General features: G+C 39.3%; 2 protein-coding genes across 3 annotated transcripts in view; one reads left to right on the top strand and one right to left on the bottom strand.

Moving 5' to 3' along the window:
• The window catches only part of kcnh3 (potassium voltage-gated channel, subfamily H (eag-related), member 3), a 130,256-nt gene extending 119,782 nt beyond the window's left edge, over positions 1-10,474 (top strand). The window contains exons 12-15 of the mRNA XM_057335785.1: positions 4,651-4,907; positions 5,431-5,531; positions 6,712-6,764; positions 6,849-10,474. Coding sequence (XP_057191768.1) covers positions 4,651-4,907; positions 5,431-5,531; positions 6,712-6,764; positions 6,849-7,745 — 1,308 coding nt within the window. The 3' untranslated portion in view covers positions 7,746-10,474. The remainder of the gene's footprint in view (positions 1-4,650; positions 4,908-5,430; positions 5,532-6,711; positions 6,765-6,848) is intronic.
• Positions 10,475-10,589: 115 nt separating this feature from the next.
• armc8 (armadillo repeat containing 8) lies at positions 10,590-24,863 on the bottom strand. Of its 2 annotated transcripts, none has more exons than XM_057335788.1 (22): positions 24,724-24,863; positions 22,645-22,721; positions 20,977-21,048; positions 20,507-20,649; positions 20,308-20,405; positions 20,058-20,150; positions 19,501-19,581; positions 16,874-16,949; positions 16,685-16,775; positions 16,554-16,614; positions 16,264-16,464; positions 14,742-14,837; positions 14,516-14,598; positions 14,261-14,342; positions 13,709-13,795; positions 13,248-13,340; positions 12,375-12,524; positions 12,141-12,236; positions 11,941-12,036; positions 11,780-11,852; positions 11,556-11,649; positions 10,590-11,468 (listed from the first exon to the last, which is right to left on the bottom strand). In XM_057335788.1, the coding sequence occupies exons 1-22, from the start codon at positions 24,826-24,828 to the stop codon at positions 11,435-11,437; spliced, it is 2,082 nt and encodes a 693-aa protein (XP_057191771.1). In that variant the 5' UTR covers positions 24,829-24,863; the 3' UTR covers positions 10,590-11,434. The 2 variants fall into 2 exon arrangements, with proteins under 2 accessions (XP_057191771.1, XP_057191772.1); XM_057335789.1 differs by lacking the exon at positions 24,724-24,863 and adding an exon at positions 24,389-24,512.
• Between the last annotated feature and the right edge of the window lie 334 nt (positions 24,864-25,197).

Raw genomic sequence — 25,197 nt, forward strand, 5'->3', positions numbered from 1 at the left:
CCTCTGTCTGCTGGGTCCTATTCTGGCTGGTTCATTCTGTCAAGGATCGGGGTGTGAGGGGACAGAGGACCCAGGTGCAGACAGTGGGTAAGGGGTTAACACAAGACTTTTTAATAATAAAAATAAAACAAAAACATAACATAACGTAACATAACAGAACAAGGGTATAAAACATGACGGGTCAACAGGAACATAGACTAACTACACTAGACAAGGCTAAAGACAACACTTGACATAAATACAAATAACTAGACTAGACTAAACTAATCTAAACACAGGAACTCACCCACACGAATCAAAATGAACCAGCACAAGACAGAAAACACAGGGGCATTAAATAAGGGATCAAATCAAGAGGGAACAGGTGCAGGGCATGAAACAATTAACAAGCAATAATGAGGAGACGAGATTGCGGGAACAAAGACGAGACCTGAGAGAGCGCATGGTACGTCATAACAACAATATCATGTCTCTCTCACACTAAACATGAAGCTCTGTCATGATCCTGCCACTAGACCAAGAAAGACATGACATGATGAGGCAGAATCATGACATTATCTTGACAAACATTTGACAAAATGTTAAATGCTCTCTCATTTGTAAGTCGCTTTGGATAAAAGCATCTTCTAAATGAACCCATTTAAATATAATGTAAATCTTAGCACAGTTTGAGACAATGCTGAGATCTCTGGAATCTCTAGAGGAGATACATTTTGTGAGAGCATATTTTGTCCCTTTTTTCAGGCAAATCTGAGAAGCAGGCGATCTCAATTTGCTTTCTATTTTATACCAACACTGACAAGTAGAGGAAAAGATAATACTGAAAGGAAACTTGTTTGAAAGATTTTAGTTTCTAAGGGATGCCTATAGCTTAACTGGTACTTGGCACTAACAACCAACTGTAAGTCACATTGCATAAAAGCATCTACTAAATGCATAAAAATGAAAAAAAGAAAAAGCTTCTACCACAAGCCCAGTTTTCCATAGCGAGTTGTGCGTATAGATATAATTTCATAAATAAATGCATGAGTTGTGACTGATAGACTAGAGGGTTATGTGTGTGTAACACTGCAATGGCCACACCCACATCCGCAACAACCAGAATATAAGATGAGTTCCCCATCAGCTAGCTTTGGCATCTTCTTTTGCTATTTTTCTGCGTCCGTACCCTTTTCCTGACTAAAACCTTGATCCTCTTATCTTGAGAATGTACATGTATGCCTACTCACGAGTCCCCTCTCTCATCCACACACGCTCTCCCAGCCTTGAGTGTAACTTGAAGGGACAGGAATAGCAGCAGGCTGTGGTGTGTGCTGATGCTAAGAATAGCACAGAGGGAAGGCGGGGACTCCGTGCTGGCTGGGTACCCCGTGCCTCGAGCTAAGACTGGATCCCGGCAGATAAAAATAGCACCGAAGCGAGAGGTGGGGGTTGAGAGAGGTGCCTCTTTTCTCCTCTCATTTCTCCTGCAGTGATGTATGTGCAAGGTGTCATATGCGGCTTTCACTCCAGCTGGAAAATGCAATTGCTTGTTTTGAGGAGAAAAACAGAGAGGTACGGCGAGAAAGAGAGGGGGAGTTGTGGAGGAAATTATAAAATAGGAAAAGGAAATGAGATGGTGATTACAGGCGACTGGTGGAGTGGCGGGTACATAACGTGTAAAAATATGCAGGATCAGTGATGCTAAAGCAAGCCTCGGTGTTATTGTTGTTTGTATGTTGAATAAGGGATTCAAACAAACCTGAATAAACCCATTTAAACAGAAATGAATGCTGCCTCCCATTGTACGGCTTGAAGAGTGATGTGCAGTTACTTTTTGAAGTAACCGACTGGTAGTTTTCACCTGCCAGATGATAATATATGTGAAAATATTTTATATAGGCATACCATTAGGAACATTAACCATATTTTGTATTTTTGTAGAAAAAGTGTAGTAATTATGTTTTTTATGTATTTTGACCACATTTTTTACTACAAATACATTGTTAAACATTGGTCGCTGTAACAATACCATGGCTCATTTGTGGTTATCATGTTTTCTCTTTCGAAGCAACTCCGTGGTTAATTTTCATACATTACATTAAAAAAGCAACTAAGGCATATCAGGGACCAGAATATCATTTGACTCTTTGACTTGCCCAGAAAGCAGCTACTGAGATGGCCTGGCAACCCCATAGCAACAGACAAACACAACTCAGAACACCTAGGCAACCCCATAGCAACACACAAAAATAACTCTGAACACCTAAGCAACCCCGTAGCAACACACAATAACAACTTAGAACACCTAGGCAACCCCATAGCAACACACAAAAAAACAACTCAGAACACCTAGGCTACCCTGTAGCAACACAAAAAACCCGAACTCAAAACACGTGGGCAACCCAGTAGCAACACACAAAAACAACTCAGATTACCTAGGCAACCCCATAGCAACACACAAAAACAACTCAGATTACCTAGGCAACCCCATAGCAACACACAAAAACAACTTAGAACACCTAGGCAACGCCATAGCAACACACAAAAAAACAACTAAGAACACCTAGGCTACCCCGTAGCAACACAAAAAAACCCGAACTCAAAACACGTAGGCAACCCCATAGCAACACACAAAACAACTCAGATACACTGTAAAAACAACTAGTAGGATTTACTTATTTTTTGTGTTTATTTGTGCAAGTTTTGCACCCAAGTAGTGCCAAGTTTTTTTTCACACCGTTTTTTAAAGTAAAATGTACTTAACAATACTCAGAATAACTTAGCAACCACATAACAATAACCTTTGCAAGGATGATCTGTGAACGGATCAGCCTCAGTGCTCATTTCAGCACTACACCATACGTGTGACAACCCAAAATGCACAGAGAATACCAATGAGCACACACACGTACATTTGCACAAAATTTTGAAGCAGGGGGAGAGGGAAGTGTGTTTATTACAGTGTATGTTTGTCATGCAGCAGGGCTTATGAAGAGAAAGTAATGTATTCCTTCCTGTTTATGGCTTTGATTGACTGAATTTGGTGACTCTAGGGACACTGTGAAGTCTGAATATTCACCTCTCTCTCTTTCTCTCTTGCTCTGGAGGAATGTAGAAAAGAAAGTGAAAACTTTCAGATTCAGAAAAAACACAGATTTTGTTTACAAGCTGTGCCACGGCACTGGTGTCCATGTTACTAAGATTAGAAGAAGATAGCTAAAAATAAATTCTGCTTTAGGTGGGGTGAGGGACTGCAGACGGTGCGTGGGGGTGGAGATCATCAGAGGAAGGGGGGGAAAGATGCGAAGAAAAAAGAGGCAGAGAAAGGGAGGGGGTTTGCGGAATAAAGATGGAGTGATTTCAGTCAAAGCGAATTGGGGGAGAACAAATGGAGGAGTGAGAAGAAAGAAAGATGAGGTGCTAGATGAGTTTAATTTGAATTAAGATTAGATGCATCCAGGATCAGATTTTTTTTGTATCACTTCTGTATGTTAAGGAAGGAGTTTGTTTGTAATAGAGGAAGCTGGACTGTGTTGGCACCCCGCAGCGATGGATGGTGATTGACACAGTCTTTTATCTGTTATGACAAAAAGAAATAAACAGTGTTGCCCCTCCTTTCCTCTTCCGTGCCGCAGGATGAGAGTGCTTGAAGTCATCCTATTATGACATTCTAGGAACATACAGTGCAGGGAGTTTATTGATGAGGAAATCAAAATCATTTCTAGTTTATACAAAGAAAAATGTTTTGTGGTAAATCAATCAAGGTTTCTTTATTTAGTCTGGTTATATATATGGTAGATACTGTATTTAGGGGAGAGAGGAAAGATAGATAGATGGAGCCAACAGGCTGTGTTAGTGTGCCACACACTGGTTGTGACTTTTACTACTAATTTTGCTTAAACTTTACAATAAAATATCATACATCAGTTAATACATACAATGACAATGAGCAGAATACAGCCAAGGAAAAAATAAGAGACCATTTTAAAGACAATTTTCAGTTTTTTTAATTTACTATTTATAGTTATGTGTTTAGGTAAAATTATTAATTTAGTTTTGTTCTGTGAACTACTAACAATCTTTCTCCCAAATAAAAAAATGGTTTCAATTTGCATTTATTTGTAGAAAATGGAAACTGGAGAAACTAACAGAAAAGATCCTCTGTATTTTCTTCAGACCTCGAATACTGCAAAGAAAACAACTTCATATTCACTTTTAAGTAAAAAAGCAGTGATATTTGCACATGTATTTAGGAAAAGTTCAACATTTATTTTATGTGATAACCACGATTTTTATGACAGTTTTCATGTGTTGTGTCTCACTGTCAGTCTTTCACATTGCTGTTGGATGACTTTGTCACTTCTGAGGTTTGATTTTGTTCGAATTCAACAGACACTGGACTGGAATGGCCAAAATACATCTAGAAATGCTGATGAGATGAAAATTTGTAATGGTCTCTTTTTATGCGGCTATATGTTTACATCATTTATTAATCTTTGTTGATTTTAATGAATACCAATACAGTTGTTCTTTAATGTAAATGTGAACTAATGTTAACAGATGCATTTCATTTAAAATGTCTAGTAAATGTTGTAAAGGACTTTTTAAGGTTAACAAATGCTGTATACATAGACACAAACATGACAGAATCTGTTCTCCCTCTCTCAGCTGGACTGGGAAAGCAACGGCGGCCTTGTCAAGAAACTACCTGCCATCCGCGAGGATGAGGAGAACGATGAAGAACAGCAGTCGGTTTCAAGACCCCCACGTTCTCCCCTACGCCTGACCCGAGGGCTCAACTCCCCTCTGCGATCACCTCTCCTCCCGCCACGCCCCTTCCGGCCTCCATCGGACCACACGAGACCTGCCACCCTCCAAATCCCTGTGGTCAGTTTCAGCAGCGCCCCTCCAGAACTCAGCCCGAGGTATGAACCGCACACCTTCACAGAATCTGCATTAAAGAGACAGTTGTAGCTTTTGATTTTGCATTGCAATGAGTCTGTGTTTAAAAGCTTGATACATTTAACAATTTACAGAAGAAAAAAAACACTGCGACTGGGCCATGCATGGATCGCATTTCCTCAATGAGCTATAGCCCCCTGGTGGCCATCATAAGAACTACGCTGATTCATAATTTAGGAGAAGTATCCGGCTACCATGGCAACCATTTTGGCCGGAATCATTGCATGCTCCAGTGATTGGCTCCTCAATTTCACACTAAGAAATCAGAGCTTAGCTAAAGCCACATTTTAATGGGCACAAAGTGAAGGAATCCATTTCACTGTTCATGTAGTACAGTGGAATTTATGTGTGTTAGATGCTTTATATAAAGCTATATAGACATTAATCTTATGATTTGTACATTTTAATCATTTAACCGTGCAAAAGTCAAAATTGTTAAACCAATTCATGAACTACACATAAACAACATTTTTGATGTCTCTGTAGGTTTGTGGATGGAATTGAAACAGAAAGTAATTTAAGCTCAACACAGCGGTTTGAGTTTGGTCCCAGCCTACCTCAGAGTGGCCCACCGTCCCCTTCTCCAGGTACAAACACACCCACATCTACACGGCAAGAAGCAGGAGAAAATATTATAAAGATAGAATTTTTATCTCTAGTCACACATTTTTGACTCTCCTTCCAAAAAATGGACTCTAGTTCCACATTGCGGTTTATTTTAGCCAAGAACCACCCACTCGAGACATTTAAGTATGGCAACAGCTGAAATCAAATATAGCAAAACAAAGCTAAATATCTCTTAGGGATTTCTGGATTAAGAAGTGCCCCAAACAAAACTATCAAAGATATCACCACTTACTGTTTAATGTACCACTCCAGGTTTGGATTTTTGCCATGAACTTCACAAGAGAATTCAATAGTCCTCCGTCAGAAAAGTTCATTGAGACTGTCTGAAATTGGAAATGTTTTCTGGTGGAAATAACCAGCCAGTCAGATTGGATTTTCATGTTTAGAGAAAACTCGAAGTCAGTTGCAATTCGTTGCTGTCCTTCCGAAACCTCAGATATCCAAATTCACTGTTTACCAGGAAATTAAAGAAACACACTGTTCGTTTTAAATGATTAAATACTGTGATGTCAAAGTTGACAAGCACTTTTTAATCGTTTTTATTGGTTAGATATTTGCAAAATCAAGTGACAAACATAAAGAGTGACTAATAAAAATGATTTATGGTAAAAATAATGATCACAAAATGGAGATATGTGCTTCAGAAGGACATTTTTAAAGTAAGGAATAATGTATATCCAGCTGGTTGTCTCAAAATAATTCCCGAGACGGTGATCAAGACTTCATTTTGCACATTATGGTACATTATACTGCTTATGACATGCTTTAACGCCACATGAGAAAATAGTTGGACACAAAATATTGATTCATAAAAATATTTCATTAGCTTACAAATTCAAAGCTGGCATGAGAAAAGAGACAGCAGAGGGATCCGTTAAACAGCATCTGGATAAGTGGTGTGTTATTGGTTTTTAGGAACTGTTATTGGGCGATAATAGACCTCTAAATATCATGACTGACCAATTGGAATCAAGTATTCCAGAGAGCCATGCAATAAATATTTTATAACAGCATTTTATTTAAATAATGTTTGCATTTTCATCCACCCATTCATTACTTAATACATTTCAAAAACAATGTTTAACAAACTTGTGACACTGATGTGTGAAATGTAAAACTCACTGTGCTCTGTGTGTGCAGTGAACCAGGAGCAGCTGGAAAACAAACAGAGCATCACCAAACTGAGTGAGGAAGTGAGTAAATCATAATATCGTTATCATTCATTAATGATGTGCATATTAAAGAACATTTAATAATTTAACTTACATTATTCACAGATGACCAGTCTCTCCCAGCAAGTGTCTCAACTGAGCAAAGAGCTACAGGAAATGACACGTCTCCTCCGTCCCTTGCTCTTCATTGGATCTCAACCCCTCCTGACAACCCTCAACCCAACGATGCCAATGTCTCCCAGCAGCAAGAGCGGCCCAACAATACCCACGCCGCCAGTTCCATCACCCACAGCTTCACCGTCCTCCCCACTCAGGCCTACCCGCTCCCTATTGGACAGCGTGGACACTGGGGGCATAGTCTTACCCAGCTGTCTCACACCCACCAGTCCTCCCCAGAGACCCCAGACACAAGCTCAGGTGTCTCCAAAAGGCTGTTTAAGGAGGCCTTCCTTAACAACCCCCCTCTGTCCAGTCACAGACCAAACAGAAGGATCTGGGCCTTCTAGCCAAGCGTACACCCAAGACCAGCCGTCGCAAGCCCCTCTCACCTTTTCTTTCTCACTTCCTTCTTTTCGCTCTCAATCTCCTTCCTGTTCTCCATGCCAGGGGCCGCACCTTTCCCGTCCTGCCAGTCACAGTAGAGGTTTGCTACCTCCACCCGTCTCACAAGACAACCCACCTCAGTCTTCTCATTGCTCAGCCCCTCCATCGATCAGTAACTCTCCTGGCGACCACAGGCTGGGCATGAGCCCCTTTCCCTCCTCCTCCACTCCTTCCATTCAGTCACGGTCGTGCACTCCTCCGTCATGCCCGCACATGTCACCGCCTTGCAACTTAGACTCCCCTCCCAAAAGCCAGGTCTCTTTTGGTACATCGTGGCCGCAGCTGAACCCCAGGCCGGCACCTCCTCAGTTAGAGATTGAGATGCAGGAGTGGGCACCGGGAGGGACGCCGTCCACAGAGCATATCAGCTTCATAGATGAAGAGGGACCACCACTGTGAAAGACAGATTGTGACTTGTTGACTGGAATAGTTAATGAGGACATTAATTTTGAGAGGAGAGCCGGGCCGACTGCAATTCCCCCAACACATCTACGTCCTGAGATAACACAAAACTGACTCTTGTGTTGACACTCTTGTAATTTGACAGATAGGGGCTCTGTTGCAAACCATAGTAAGCTGCATGCATGCAGCATGGTTAAGGCAATCCCACTTCTGAGGGTCCATTTCGGTTACGAAAGCAAAGCATCTCACTTGAGTTTAAAACAGAGCCACTGTCTCGGTTTTCACTTTGGAGCACCTTCGTACCTGATACCAGCCAGTTTTTTCCCTCTGAGCACAACTTCACGATTGTTCCTCTTCTAAATTTACAGGCATTACAGGGCATCCACAGGCACGGCAGTCGAACTGCGGAAAACCTGTGAGGATTTTATATAACAAAATTTGACCGAGTAACGCGCATACATGCGCCAGAATAAAGGAATTGTCAGGTGGAGTTTGTTATTTTTTGCTACGATTCTGTATTACCAAAATGATGTTTTTACTCTATGAATTATTTACCTTGGAAAATGAATTCATATTTTAATTTCCAGACTCTGGAAACGAATGAAGCTGTCACAGCACATTATCTATGACACCCCACACTTTATTTCTGTCCTCCGGTGGCTAAAACGGCATATTTAGTCAGAATGAGGATGCACCACCTTGGGAAATGATCCAATTTAGTCAATTTAGAGATTTCTTCATTTTATTCAGTCAAAACTAGCAGGATTTAGAGCAGTGGGTCTCAAGTTTACAGTATTGTGCAGTTTGTATGTTGGATCAGGTGTGTTAGAGACGGACAAAATGTGCAGAGCTGTGGGTCACCATGACTGGAGTTGAGAGACACTGATTTAGAATGAGCTGAAAGTTAGGTTATGGTTATGTATGAGCTGAAGGTTATGTTTCTTTTTGAGACACAAACACAAAGCTAGGGATCAAAATGTACCTTAGCCACACTGAAAAAATAGCTCAAATAAAACATTAATTTATGCCATTTTTGACAGGAAAACTGTATTTTGGATTGTTATCTTAAAATATTTAGTCCCCATGTCTCCCTTGTATATTACATATTATATTTAAATTAAATATAAGTAAATATTATATAAAATTATATATATATACAGGTATATACTGTATATATATACACACACACATATATATATACAGTATATATAGTAAAAGTAAAAGAGAAAATTACCATGAAAAATTATATAGATAATATTATATATAAAATTTGTAAAATGTTCCCCTGTGGTAAAACTGTGGTTAAAGCAAGTCTTAAAGTAATATAAAAATAAATGACAAATGGCCAAACTATCAGTTGCTTTGCAAAAAAGTAGAAATTGCTAAAAACAAGTTACCGGCCATCTGTCCTGTAGCCTAATTTTATTCGCTTGCCAAAGCGAATATTTACCCACATTTGCCACTTGGTGAGTGTTCATTTTTTACCCTGAATGACATGCCAAGCACTCCAGTATGTAGCAGCCTCATAAATCACATTTTATTTCCCAGGTTGCCCCTCTTTACATAAAATATAAGGCATACTCAAGGCAACTATCACAACAAACTAGATTTTAAGAAGAGGTCAAACAAAGTCATCGTAACATCCAGAACAGTGAATCAGGTTAGTCTGAACATTAGGGAGGGTGTGCCAGTTAACGGTCAGTTGGGACTGTGTTAGGGGTTGGCATGCCATATATTGCGCAGAACATAGACGGTCCAGAGAGCTTGGCATGTCTGCTAATGAGACGTCTGCATAAATAGAATTAAAATAAAAACAGCTTTAGTCATCCTGCCAGCGTGCCTTCTCATAAAACAAGAAATCCTATAGCTCTCCCCATTCTTCAGCATTTATGTCACTTATCAAAAGCGGTTGGTCGTGTCACAATTGAGAGCACTGCACTTTTATTTCACTGTTTATTTAATTATTTATTTATTTGCTATCCTAAGAGCAGACTCCCATGAAGAACCTCACAGATGTTTCTTGCAGCTGGTGCCCATTCATTTTTCTCGTCAAGCATGTGAATACGGATTACAGTATAATCACGGTCACATCAGCATCTCTGATATCCTATGACCAGCAACTAAGACGCCAGCATCATCTCCCACTAGTTTCAGTAGTTGGCATATTACTGAGAACCAGAATGACATCATATCGTTTCATCAGTTTGCTGAGGTCCATCCAAACTCGTGGTGTAGGCGCACCATCTGTCCGTCCTAACTAACATGTGCTTGCTTAAACTGGAAAAGGGCACATTACTTCTCACAGCAGAATTTGGTCTCCATTTTCTTTATGTAGGTCAGGGAGTCTGAATGTGGATAGTAGGAAATTTTATGGACTTTGGGGTCTGGGGGTTTCCTGCATGTCCAATTCATTTGCATGAGGAATGTGCCTGCATATATGGCAGGAGATTTTGGGGGGCAGGGGGGTTGCACGACCCAGGGCATACAGGGGTCCAAATGTATTTTATTAACTGTAACAAGCTTTACAAGAGCCTCTTGCCAGTATAATAAAAAAAGATGATGTTTTATAGGAATACAGACTTCTGTGCTTCTTTTACTTCTTTCTTTCAACATCTCAATGAAATAATTGTTAAAAATGCTGATTTTCAAGTGTTTTCAATGTGTAGTGATTTTCATGAAGACCATCGAAGTGGGTAAACTCAAGTTGAAATGTTAAGATATGCATGGAGTTTTCTGTCACTCCCACAAGATTTTTGAAGTACCCACCAAGCCATACTCTGTGATTTATATTAAATAACCCTTCCCATCCCAGGAAAAAACAAAAGACACAAACCAATAGGCTGCTCCATGGCAGAGGCCTGCATATATTTGAGTGGAAACATTCACTATTGAGCTTCATAAAGATGGTGTTATGATGAGGTTTTGTGAGATTCATTTTTGTAAAGGGAGGGAGTAAAAAATATTATCCAGTGATAAAGCAAACAAACTTTTCGGGGGTTGAATAGTTTCTATTAAATGCTCTGTGCGGGTATATAACCCAACATGCTGCCTCTCCACATATACCCAAATTAGCCTATATTACACAGAGGAAAATACAAAGGGGAAAAACAACCTGAAAGGGTAAATTAAAAATCCCAAAAATATATTTATATTTATATATATATATATTTACGAGGTATGTATCGACAAAAAAAACAGTCTTTTTTCTAACCTCTCCTTGTGTCCAAATTAAAATAATAATAACAATAATTGTTATAATAATATCATCAATAGTAAATCAGCAAACCAAAATAAGGAGACTGAGCTCCTATAAGCTTAGCACTGAGAGGTCAGTCAGCTTTCTCCTAAGGGAGTCCAAAGCGTCCAAGTCTCCAAACCACCAGGTGGCGCTGCAACACACTGAGGAAGTTTTCCTTCACGTTAAGTCCAAAACAAACAAACAAACAAACAAAAATAGTCCCAAGAGATCAGCAGAAAACATTAAGCCAAAGTAGCTGAAAGCCCAAACGGTGCTGTGGCCCCTGGCAACCGAGTCTCTGATTTGAGTTGTTTGGGGAGTCTCCACAACAAAAGGTGTCTTGTGCAACGAAACAAAATGGGAAGAGCAAAAAAGAAATGCAAATCTAAAACAAAAGCACAGGAGATGCTCCTGGAGTTGTTAGGGCACGTCGCACCGTCCTCCGAGGTCATGCCAAGTACTGCTGCATTGCTGTTTTTGCCCTGAGAAAGAGAAGGTCGATGCGAATGATCACGTCACTGCTATGGTAAACCAAAAAACGAAAAGATGAATTTAAGTCTGCACTTCACCTGTCACAGAGGTTGGGATCTGACACCTGGGTGAGTTTGTGTAAGATATCAACAAAGCCCATCTCCCTCAGTTTGTCTTGTCTCTCCTGTGAGCCTAGAGCAAGCAGGAAAAGACAATCCTGTATTACTTATATCTGATACAAATAAACAACACAAACAATGAATAAAATCACAGTGCATTTTGAACAGAATATACGTTGCCATTGAGCAAGTTTACTCCTCACCATCTTCCTCATTCCAGATGAGGTTGGAGATGCAGAAGGTGGCGGCCAACTGCAGCTTCACATTGGAGTGACCCTGAAACATAGACAACAGCAGAATTTCAAAAAATGCAGCATGCATCAATGCAAACAAGCATCTGGAAAATGAAACCAGTTGACTGTACCATATAATATTTGATTTTTTGGAGCATATCGTCATTAGTCATAATGAGTTCCTTGGCAGTGTTTCCATCAGCGATGTTGGCCAATATGCACAAAGTCTGCAAAAAGACGACACTTATTGATATCCTTTAAACGCTTAAACATGTTAGCATTCCACTGGCAGCGCAATGTCATCTCATTCAAGTGTGTTTGTGTATCTAACCTGCTCTTTGACCTCTATGCTGTGTTCTCCCTCCAGGATAAGAGTGACCGCTTGCATTATCTGCTTTCCATGTGAGCTCATGATCTGGTCTATATGCTACGACAAACAAGAGAAAATTAGCTTGTGTGTGTGTGTGTGTGTGTGTGCGTGTGCGTGTGTTTGTGTGTGTGACAGGAAACTGATAAGGTTGTCATACTCTAGAAAAGAGAATACATTAGTCAGCTTTTGTCTTACTGGTCTGGTAGAGAGCAGGTTTCGAAGCAGCCCCAGTGTTTTCATGAGCACATTGGTATCAGGGTCAGATAAGAGTCTAAACAGCTGTTCTGTGCCCAGTGCGCGAACAATCTCCACCTTTACCTTCTGATCTGCCTGGAACGCCATGTTCTACACAAATACACATATTACACATCCTATTGACATACATGTTGAGCTATATGCATATGTGGAGGGTTTTCGCTATAGTTTTGGGATAGTAATAATACAATATGGTGACCCTGGACCACAAAACCAGTCGTAAGGGTACATTTTTCGAAATTGAGATTTTATACATCATCTGAAAGCTGAATAAATAGGATTTGTTAGGAAAGGAAAATATTTGGTTGAGATGCAACTATTTGAAAACCTGGAATCCGAGGGTGCAGAAAAAACAAAATACTGAGAAAATCACCTTTGAAGTTGTCCATCATAGGCGCTTTAGCAGGCCGTTGCTAAGTAGAATCAGGTTTGTTTTAACGCTCTCTATTGGCTTACCACTGTAATGAAGTTGTGGAGAGTAGATCAACCCGAAAGCTGAAATTCTAAGCTTTACATAGATACCAAACTTAAGTGGGTAATTCTTAAAGAGCTGGCAGCAGCGAGATATGTTTGTATGTGTTTCCAGCCATTTTTCACTCACAAAAATATAGTTTTGATATATTTACGGTAGGAAATATCTTCATGGAACATGATCTTTACTTAATATCCTAATGATTTTTGGCATAAAAGAGAAATCTATAACCCATACAATGTATTGTTGCCTATTTCTACAAATATACACACGTTACTTATGACTGCTTTTGTGGTCCAGGGTCTGGATTAAGTGTGAACAGCCCTGAATTGGTCTCTTACCATGAGAGCCCAGATGCCATTGACCCTCAGCGCTGGACTGTCACTTTGTGTGAGGCTGCATAGTAACTCAATGACCCCAGACTCTAAGATAGGCTGTGTACAAACACAAAAAAACATGTCTAAACACACACACTCACTTTACAGAACAAAGCAATGATCTCTTATATATGATAAATCTCTTCAGAAGATTCATTTTAATGATGACAAGTTCAATACAAAAGAACTGTTTTAATACGGTACGTTAATGTACAGAATAAAAGATTTAGGTCTTTACAAACCAGATTTATGTTTAACATTTATGTCTGGAGCTCAAACAGTAAGGAGATGTTTTCATACTGATGAGCAAAAACAAGTGTCAAGCCTTTCTTCAAATCCCACACTACATGTACAATGCTTGCCTGAACAAACAACATTAATAAAATGTTTAGCTCCTAAAATTGTGTGTATTTCGTTGTATTTACCTCTTTGCTGGGGGAAAACTCCAGAAGTAAGTTGCATAGTGTTGAAGAGGCCATCACCAGCACCTCATCTGGTGCGTTCTGTAATAACTGCCCACAAAAACAAACATGCATTCAGACAGGTTTCACTTAAAGCTCCAGTGTATGAAATTTAGCGGCATCTGGTGGTGAGGTTGTGAATTGCAACCAACGCCTCACTCCACCCCTCCTTTTGAAGCACTACGGTGGCTGACAAAGAACTAAGATGTCGTCACGGTTTCGCTTCTTTGCTGGAGTAGATAACGTATTTACAAAATGCGCTCTCTAGAGCAGTTTGTCTGTTTAGGGCTACTGTAGAAACAACATGGTGAATTCCATGTAAAGGGCCCCCGGAGTGTGTAGATAGAAATAGCTCATTTAAGGGTAATCAAAACACAACTCTTCATTATGTAAGGTCTTTATACACCTCTGAACACATAGTTATGTATGCATTTCTGTCAATAGATCCTCCAAAAAATGACACATTGGACCTTTAACGTTCAGTTTCATGTAATTCAATGTCATGTGAATACGTACCTTCATTAGCGGTTTCCATACTGCGTGATCGTGGAAACTCGTTCTTAGCTGTTGTACGGATCGCGATAAACTGTGCAAGCATCTAGAGGAGATTTGAAGAAATAAAATAAAAAAGGTTTTTGTTTGCATCCTTTAAAGTCTTTCAGCAACCAACTTCTGGTGCCCTTTCAACAAACACATTTTACATTTACAAGTCGCTTTTCGACATTTTTGACAGACAGTAATGAACTGTGAAGATGAAACTGTGCATCGTACCTGACTGCTGCTAACCGTACTTTGATACTGGATTCTGATAGGCCGCTAACAATCCTGTCCATCATGTTCTCCGTCTCTGTGATCTTTATTGGAAAATGATATGTGGGGTCACAGACATCAACCTTCATGCTGCATTTCTAGGCCATATGATTAAACCCTTAAGCCTCCACGTGAGTGTTAATACTCAGATCTCTAGAACAGCCTACAAGTGCAGATGATGTCTCACTTTTTTCCTGATGTCCTCGTCGTTGGACCCCAGCGAGGCGTAGAGTTTGAACGCTGCCTGTCTGAGCTCATGTGCATGTTTCAGGTCATGATCCAACTACAGGAAGAACGACTGACAGTTAAACTAGCCTAAACAATATCATAGGAATTGCATAAGATAATTTCTGTTTAAACCTGGTTTTCATGTTTAAAGGACTCATCGGATAAGCACTTTCAACAAGTTGGTATGATTTATTAGGGTCTTCATGAAATGTCTGTAACATATTTAAACAAAACCCCTTTTGCCTCGTCAAAAACAGCTATGCTCACATCAACCTGTTTTGGTGTATGTCTCTTTAAATGATAATGAGTTACTGCGTACCCCACCCTACTCCCCTTCCGTCCGGAGTAGTAGTGCCACGGCAATCGTTTAGCTAAATGATATTTCCTGAACTCCTCCGTGGTTAGTTCCATTTTAAACGTCTCAAATCATTCGTCCTGAGACTAAAAAATCTGTCACAGAAAACAGCGCATCCTAGTAATGACCTCGCGTTGTGCGTGTATGCTTGCCTAAAATCCACGGAATTTAAGCGCTTGTGATTAACAAGTTATACACACACAACGTAAGAGCATAACTAGTATGCTCTGTTTGCTGTGAAAGATTTTTTTAGCCTAAGGACGAATGATTTCAGATGTTTAAAACGAAACTAACCGCAGTGTTCGCCCCTGTTCATTAGCAAAACAATAATGTCAGCTTGCCGCAGCTGAACATATTAACGCACATAATGTATTAACATACATACAGCTAAACTCCAAGTGCCCATTTGTCAAATAACATATAAATATAGAGTAAGTTTAACACTGGCTTTGAATGTTCTATTTAGCCCGTGACTGATCGTATGCTAACGTTATCCTCCTATATATACGGTACACTTACGTCAATTCAGACTGTTGATAAATATGACTTACATCGGCAGCTTTGTCTCGTTCAGGTGGTCTCGATCCCTCTTGAGGAACAACTTTGAAGCTAATCCTGCTTGTACTGTCCCAGGTTGATAAAGCACTCTGGCTTGAAGTGATTCGCACAAACAAGCAGGTTTTTATTTATGGTTTCTGAGGGATTTCCACTAAAAATAAAATAAATGTTGTCGTCTCCTACTAGGTTGGGACTCTAAACAAAGACTTGTGTTCGTCTGTGCAGCAGTAACGTTACCCTGCTGTCGCTTGTGAAAACAACAATGGCGGCAGCGCCGTGGGTGGAACTGGGTAGACTAAGGGGCGGTAACATTATAATAATCCCTCTACGTCACAACAGGAGCGAAATCTGAACGGCTCGATTTCTCACATGCCTGCAGGGAAAGGCACACCAAAACAAACTTACTGGGTTCTTGTTTTTTAAAATTTTCTGCATCTACGCACCAGGGACCCGATTATAACACTTAAACGCGGAAAAAGTAAGATTTTCATCCGATGAGCCCTTTAAGTCAGACTAAAAAAGATATTAGTGTAAATAGAATGTGTGTGTATATAAAGTGTCATGTCACCCTTTTAAAATCATTGATGGCGCTGACAGAGCTGGGGTATTTGAAGTAATCGGCCAGCATGGATACAAGATGGTCAGTGACACTGGCGATCCGCTGCAGTTCTATGTCCGGCTCCATCAGGTAGGCCAGCGTCTCCGCCCCCTCCACCCGCTCCTCTAGTAACCGTTCTTTACTGCACATCCGCACCAGACACGGCAGAGTCTGTCCATATAAACACAGATGGAATCATGTAGTATGCATGCATTACAGCACAGGATTCTGATTTGAATCAGATGGATGTAATTTGTTACCTTTAGTACAATACAGTTGTCATCTGTCCTGATGGCTCCTGCTCGACACATGTATGTTAAACTGAGAGAAAGAGAAAGGTTAGAACGGGAATAAGTAGAAGTATATTTGTACATATGTGAGATTTACTCACCATTTGGCAGCTGTAAGTTGCATTTCTATGGGTTTGTCCCTTTGCATCATTCTGACAAAAACCTGAGAGAGCTGCTCTCCATCTACTAGCACTAAGAAAGACAGAAACAAATTAATATTTCATCTCAGTATATTTTAGGAAGAGGACAAAAGCATATGACAATAAAAGCATGAAGAGGGACACACTTACCATTCACCAGTGTCATGGACACCTGAGTGTTCTCATAGGCCAAGACTGAGAAACACTTTAACGCCTGCATTCGTACCTACAGTGAGAGTTCACAAAACACTCTCTCAGAATATACACAACATGCACATCACAATTAAAGTAGTAATAACCTAAAAGTAGTATTAGGAAACTAAACTGTATCCTTAAGCTAGACATACGTAAGTGGCTCAAGTTTATTTTTAAAGGGGTCATATGGCGGAAGTACGTGTTTTTCTGTGTTTTTGGTGTGTTATAAGTTGCCCATGCATGTATTAGACACGTAAAATTGCACAAATAAAAGTGTGGGAACAAAATATGCATTCTATCTACAGTGAGGGAAATAAGTATTTGATCCCCTGCTGATTTTGTAAGTTTGCCTACTTACAAACAAATGAAGGGTCTATAATTTTTATGGTGGGTTTATTTTAACTGATAGACACAGAATATTTAAAAAAATCAGGGGGAAAAAATGTTATATAAAGGTTATAAATTGATTTGCATTTCAGTCAGTGAAATAAGTATTTGATCCCCTACCAACTAGCAAGAATTCTGGCTCCACAGATTGATTATGTGCCTATATGGACCACAGATTAGTCCTGTCACTTTAAGAAAGTACTCCTAAATCAGCTTGTTATGTATATAAAAGATGCCTGCCAACAGAATCTGTATCTTCCAGTTCAACCTCTCCAACACCATGGTCCAGACCAAATAGGTTTTAAAGGATGTCAGCGACAAGATTGGAGACCTGCACAAACCTTGAATAGGCTACAGACAGAAGCTTGGTGAGAAGGAGACAACTGTTGGTGTGATTATTTGGAAATAGAAGATATACAAAATAACTATCAAATGCCCTTGTTCTGGAGCTCCCTGCAATATTTCCCCAATGGGGTAAAGATGATCATGAGAAATGTTAAAGATCAGCCCAGAACTACACGGAAGAAGCCTGTTAATGATTTCAAGACAGTTGGGAACACAGTTAGCAAGCAAAACATTGGTAACACATTGGTAACACGCTATGCCACAGTAGACTGAAATCCTGAAGCACCCGCAAGGTCCTCCTGCCCAAGAAGGCCCGCCTGGCTCGTCTTAAGTTTGACAATGAACATAAAAATGATTCAGAAAAGGCTTTGGCGAAAGTGCTGGCACTGCTGTGAGACCAAAATGGACTCCTGTGTTTGGAGGGAGAGAAATGCTGACTATGAGCCCAAGAACATCATGTCTACAGAGAAGCACAGTGTTGGAAACATTCTGCTTTAGGGCTTTTTCTCTGCTACAGGTATACAGGATGACTTCACCGCATTGAGGGGCTGAGGGACGGGCCCATGTACCGTAAAATCTTGGACGAGAACCTCCTCCCCTTAACTAGGTCACTGAAGATGGGTCATGGATGAGCCTTTAACATGACAAAGACGCAAAACATATTGCCAAGACAACCAAATAGTGGCTTAAGGAGAAGCACATTAAATGTCCTAGCCAGTCTCTAGACCCTAGTCCTATAGAACCTCTGTGAAGGAGGCTAAAACTCCAATTTGCTGAGCGACAGCCAAGAAACCTTAAAGATTGACAGAGGAGTGGACTAAATGTATCCGGACACATGTGCAAACCTGGTGACCAACTATCAGAAATGTCTGACCTCTGTGCTTGCCAACAAGGGTTTCTCCACAAAGTACAAAGTTATGTTTTGCTTGGGGATCAAATACTTATTTCACTGACTGAAATGCAAATCAATTTATAACCTTTATATAACATTTTTTTCCCCTGATTTTTTTTAATATTCTGTGTCTATCAGTTAAAATAAACCCACCATAAAAATTATAGACCCTTCATTTGTTTGTAAGTAGGCAAACTTACAAAATCAGCAGGGGATCAAATACTTATTTCCCTCACTGTAAAAGTGAATGCTCAACCAGACTTGCCTGAAACGCCTCGTGTAACCACACCCCGGAGAATCTACGTAACTTCGTATCATGATTTGACTAAGACCGCCCAAATCTGCACGTAGTTAAGGTGGGCGTAATTGTAAATATCATTGTATCGCCTGTCAGTACAACTGCTTTGGAACCTGATGTTCCGAATATGGTAAGAGGCGTTACATTTCCGTGAAATGCTTGCAGTATTTGACCAATCACTACACACTGGTGAACTGGCCAATCATAGCACACCTCGCTTTTCAGAGCGATGAGCTTTGTAAAAAATCAGCACGTTTCAGAGAGGCGGGGCAAAGAGGAGATACAAACATGCACGGTATGTGGAAAATACAGCGTTTTTTAAACTTTAAATGGTGTATACACATTGCGTTACATCTAAAACAAACAATAATATTCGTTTTAGCCATGCAATATGACTCCTTTAATAACAAACAAGAGAAAAAAAAGAAACCAGTGCTCCTGAGGCACAATAAAAAAAAAAAGAATAACTCGTAACATCTTAAAAACATGCAGTGCTCAAAATGGTGGAAAAAAAACAGTGAGATACAGCACAACAGCCATCTGACGTGTACACAGACAAACCAATTATTAATATATACACATCATTTTATTAAGAAAACACATTTGTTTCATCAGTGTAAACGGGACTTGAGACAAGATGTGTTCTCTTCTGTTTTGTACCTTATAGGATGGAGAGATGAGCAGAGGAGCAATGTTCTGGATGGCAGCGTGGTTGAACAAAACTGTCTGATGTTCTGGAGTCTGGAGAGAAAAAAGCAATATTTTAGCATGGTCAAAGGGATAGTTCACCCAAAAATAACAATTCTGTCATCATTTATTCACCTTCATGTCGTTCAAAACCTGTATATCACTCTTTCTTCTGTGGAACACAAAAGAAGATTTTTTGAGAAATGACTCGATGGGGGACAATGTTTTTTGGTTACCAACGTTCTTCAAAATATCTTTTATGTTCTGAATTCTTCTTTTGAGCTTCATTTGTGTTCATACAGATTTTGAATTACATGTGGGTGAATAATTGTTTTCAGTTGTTTAAATTTTAAGTTAGGGTCACTATTCCTTTAAGGGTGCATTATGATTAAATCAGAGGTACAATCACAGGTCTGTGTATGTCAGATATTTTACTATAACATGACTAATTCAAACAAAACGTAAGAGTTTTATTAAGCTGAATAAATGCATATTTAATGTGTGATAAACCCGAGTTGTCAGAGTGTTACCTTGCAGCAGTGAGCAAAGATTTGCGTGATGTATTCCTGCGTGTGCTGTGATCGGCTTAGCAGAGACATGAGGTGGGGGATCACAGTGAGGTCCTAAAAAAATGTTACACTTCTGTTTACACCAGTGCATATGTCATTTTAAAATTCCCCTGGTACTGACAAATGTGTAAATTGGTACCCTCTTCACAGTTGATGTGTATGTGCATGTTTGGGTAATAAAAATACAAAAGGTGACGTGATGTTGACTTACTGTGTATAACAGCTGCACTGGTGTTACTGGACTGATGAAAACAGTTCTTAAACAGCGCAGACATGCTTCAATGAAGATCAGCTCAGAACACAAGAGACCTGCACAAACACAAACATAATAGTGTTTCTCTTTCAGAAATACATCAGAGGTCAGTACAGATTTCAAAAGTGTGAATAAGAGAGTGACAATGAGAGAGAACCTTGCAGCAGGGCCGGGATGATGTGACAGTCCACCAGGGACTTGATGTTGTTCTCTGTGCCCATGGCCAGACTGCCCAACACCACCGCACATTCAGTCCTTAACTCCAGACTGGATGAACTCTGCTGGAGAAGATAAAGCAGTCTACACACACAAACAAAAATAACATTTTATCAGTAACAACATTGAAAAACTTGAAAACTTCAAACAATAAAACACAGAATGCTATAATCATTATGTAATCAGGTATTCTTTTTAATCTGTTTCCACCTTAAACTTTTTAAATACAGCGTTACAATATCATTGCACAATGAGCGATTATAGATTTGAGTCATTTTTGTTGGTGGATCCTTGGAAGCCAACACAACTATAATTTGATAAATCACTATAGGTGTGATTCTTGATTCTGATTGGCTACGTCACACATTGCTGTTGTATTGGTTCACAGTGGGTTAAAATGGGCGGACCTACCTCGGCACAGCTCCCAAAACAATCAAGTTAGCTTTTTGTTTGTTGTTTCCGATGACAGCATTCTTCATGTCACTGTCAACACAAGCCCAAACATTTATTTATTGTACCAAACACGTTTCTGCTTTAGCACAAGTCAAAATAGAATAATATAAAGTTTTTAATCATCTTGGTGGTGCTCTCTCTCAGGTTAGCGAAAAATACCTACATGTACTACAAACTGGTGCAAACAGTTACTATGTATTTGAATGATATGAAAGAGATAGAGAATGCAAGACCATGAAGGGCAAAGGTCATAAATGAGTGTAACTGATGCTTCCTCTTTGCATTTATCATTCTTGTGTTGTCACATGATATAAAATGTAGTTTGTACTTTTTATCAACAGCCAAAACATACACAGTTACATATAGCTGCTGTCCTTCTGAAACCTTGTATATCCATATTTTGTGTTTTTTTTCTTTGTCATAAATCATTGTTATTAGTCACGCTTTATGTTTGTCACTGGGTTTTGCAAATATCTAAAAAAGGATCAAAAGCATTAAAAAGTGCTTGTCAACTTTGACAACACAGTATTTAATCATTTACAGTACAGTGTTTTCTCCTGAAAAACAGCGAATTTGGACATCTGAGGTTTTGGAACGACAGCAACGGGATACCAACTATATAACTAAATATACAGTCAACATTTACAATGTAAATCTATGTGCAATTTAGATCATGTTGGGCTGAACATAGGTTAACCATTGGGAAAGGATTCCATGACATTTATACCAGAAGCTTCCTGGCATTGATCATCGTTTTGTAATTATGAATGTTGACTATAGTTTAGTTTGTGTGTTTTGTATACTGTTAATGGTTTGTAGCGGTTATTTTGTCAAAAAACACTATTCATTTACCTGTTTTTTGAGGAAAAAGACTTCCGTGCAACTACACTGTGTACATTACATTATCCATCCTCTTTGGCAGCACAAACGTGCTAACATAAGTAGATCAAGTAGCATCCGTTACACACAGCACATCCTTTTCTCTACATTTTCTAGCATTAGCACCAAACGCCTTCCTGTCTTTGTCAAGAAGTGATACAGAGAAAATAAAAATATAATTGCCCAGTAAGTACATTTTATTCGGACTAAAATCACTTGAACGTACTTGTTGTAATGATCATTTTTTGTAACTTTCCAGGACGAATTGAATGCAGCATTCAGTATGACCAATCCCAACTGCTGACTTTAAAAGACATGCCTCAACCCGAAAAGTAAGGACTGCATGAATATCACGTGGCACTGCATTCATCTCGTAAACACAATCATTGAGATTTGAAGGATTAATGCACAAGCTCATAAAGAATCAGAGTTCTGCTCTGATGGCAGCTCTACTTTTGTGTAAAAGTACGGCTGGGGCAGTCACGAAGCTTCAGAATAACAGTAACCAGAGCTTGAGCTCCGAGTTAAAAATAAAGATGAAGATACTCGAGTCGCGTTCGCACGCTCTCAGTCCGTAGAGCACCACAAACACACAAGATCTATGTTTCCCTTGTGTTCTAAAACACTCTACAGTATGAGTGCGTGTATGTTTTAAAGACCAAAAATTAACCGTTTAAAGTGACAGTCTCACCTTTACCATACAACAGTAAAGCGTGACCCATGAAGGACACATGATTGTGTACTCACATGACTCCTTGCAGCACATTCTGTGGGTCGGGGTCGAAAAGCCGGTCAACATAGTGGCGACTCGTGGCTGTGACTTCCTGCATGGTGACAAAAGAAAGCACAAAGATGATTCAGCAAACGCACAGAGACGTCAAAACAGGCCACAAGTCGGCCCATAGCCACCCTCTCCCGGCTCACTGGGTCATAACAGTCAACCAGTCTGTTTATCCTTACAGTTGCCGGCTGTTGACAGAAGCAACTAGAAGGAGAGCAGGTTACAGCTCTCACACTGGAGATTGCTCAAGTCAATTTCAGATCAGAGAAATGGGGGAATGATGGTCAGATTTCACCTCTAACATAACAAAGTGTCTATGCAATTAGTAGGCAATGCCAGATTATCAACCAATTAAATTCATATTAGACTGTCACAAGAGTATTAAAACATTTTAACCATGTAATTATTTAATATCAGAATTATGGCTATCTGGCCGTTATTACAGAGCCCTATGGATTCCATGATAGCCACGTAAGAGCAAGTTTCTTCATTAACTGCCTGTTTTGCATGTAAGGGGTACCTGGGATATGTCGGGCACTATTTAGATAAGCAAATAACTGAACTGCAATTGTACTACTACAACACTACTACAACAACACCCGGACATAAACAGTCAGTTTGTCTCTCTGATGCTGTCAAGTTATGACCAATAATGCATCACTGGGCACCACTGCAACAACATGAATATTATAGAGCTATTATAGATCCATATTATAGATTATAGACACATAGATCACCTTGATAACATTTGTCAGTTGGATGCTCAAACAAGCAGCAATGTTTTGAAAGTACCACAAGTTTTGCACTCTGCACACATTTACACGAACAGAACAGGGAATTGTTTTGCGATAAAAGTTACATATAGTACCTAAACCCTCCCTCCATATTCTTTTTTTCAAGGTCTGATGAAACTATTAAAGGCTCAGTTGATATGTCACAAATTTTACTATATACTAATCTTATGAAAATGGGTTGAAACCAAAGTTAAAGTCCACTGTTGTGGAAAATGTAACATGACAGAAACATGAAAGCTGTTCAAAAATACTGTGTGCTAATGTTTATCAATACTATGTGCCTAGTTTTGAATGTGTCTGAGAAGAAATTGGGGGTCTCTAGGGTCTCACAGAGTAGAAAGAAAAGTCAGCCTAAACAATGCATGAAGCTTAACGATTTGAGACATTTCCCTGACAAAAGTGACACTTCTTCTATGATGGTAATACTTTACTTTAAATGTACCATGCTAATACCCGATTATATAAATATGGTAATCATTCAGCGTCATGCTATGCAACAACGTACAATAGTATTGCCTTCAAATACCATCAAAGCACCATGCTACTATCAAAATAATGCTTGATCAACATGTGTCAACACATACAATAAAGAACTGTCAAGAGGGGGGCGTTACCACACATTTTCCCATTAGATCATCATTGAACTACCTTACCAGAGAAAACCAAACAGGTTTTAGTTTGATTTTAGAGCATGAGCTCCAAATAGAGACTGAAAACTAACTATAACTTTGATTTGACAGTTCAGAGCACCTCCAGTTCTACTATTAGCCACATAAACACACAGCCAGTCATTATAAACCACACACTGTTTAATGCCTAATTGCGCTCTAAAGTCTATCTAATATGTCTAGTATATATCTGAGTAATAATAAAGTGAACATGTTAGATTTTGATGCTTATAATGAGAGAGACTCACAGATAACACGCTGATGCGTAAAGGGGCCTCCAGCAGGCACGCCATCATTCACTCAGCGAAACATTCACAGCGGCACTTTCCACAAACACTTCTTAATCATTGCGAAATTCACAGCAGCGCTTTCCACACTAATTCATGTCACCGACAACAAGTGCAGCACATTCCACACCATTGGGTGGCAAATTTTACTAACCATTTAGTATATAAATCGTATTTTAAAAAGCACAATAAAATAAAAAATAAACAAAAAAATCATGCACTTTTTTATATTTACACAACTATTCTTCTATTCTTTTTTATAAAAGCTTAAATTGCAAATAATTAAAGGGACATACATTTATTTTGTTTCTACCAACTACTTGGTAGCTCAAATCCTCCCAGGATTTTCCAAACTTACATGACGTACTTTTTACATGTTCATTAATTTCAAAGATTGGCATCTGAAATTATTAAAAAAAAGATTAAACTTAGTTAAATAAACGCATAATTATACGTCTTTTGCCATATCCTTATAACGCTGAGAAAAGAAACAAATATACCACAAAGAAGAAACATATACCACGTGACAAAAAGTAATCAAGGGAACATTCTCAGACGCACTTTCACCACAATTTCAGTTTTTAATTTCAAAGCCTATAATTTGCATTATATAAAAATGCAGATTTTCCATAAATATTTGCCTAACGCATCAACTGTATGTGTTAGAACAATAACAAATAGAAAACAGCATTTAACATGGCATTGTACTTTAGGAAATGGTAAACATTACAAAGCAAAAGGTAAAGACAGTCAGTAGTCTTCTGGTGATG

The sequence above is a fragment of the Triplophysa rosa genome, linkage group LG6, assembly GCF_024868665.1.
Source record: "Triplophysa rosa linkage group LG6, Trosa_1v2, whole genome shotgun sequence".
Lineage (NCBI taxonomy): Eukaryota > Metazoa > Chordata > Actinopteri > Cypriniformes > Nemacheilidae > Triplophysa > Triplophysa rosa.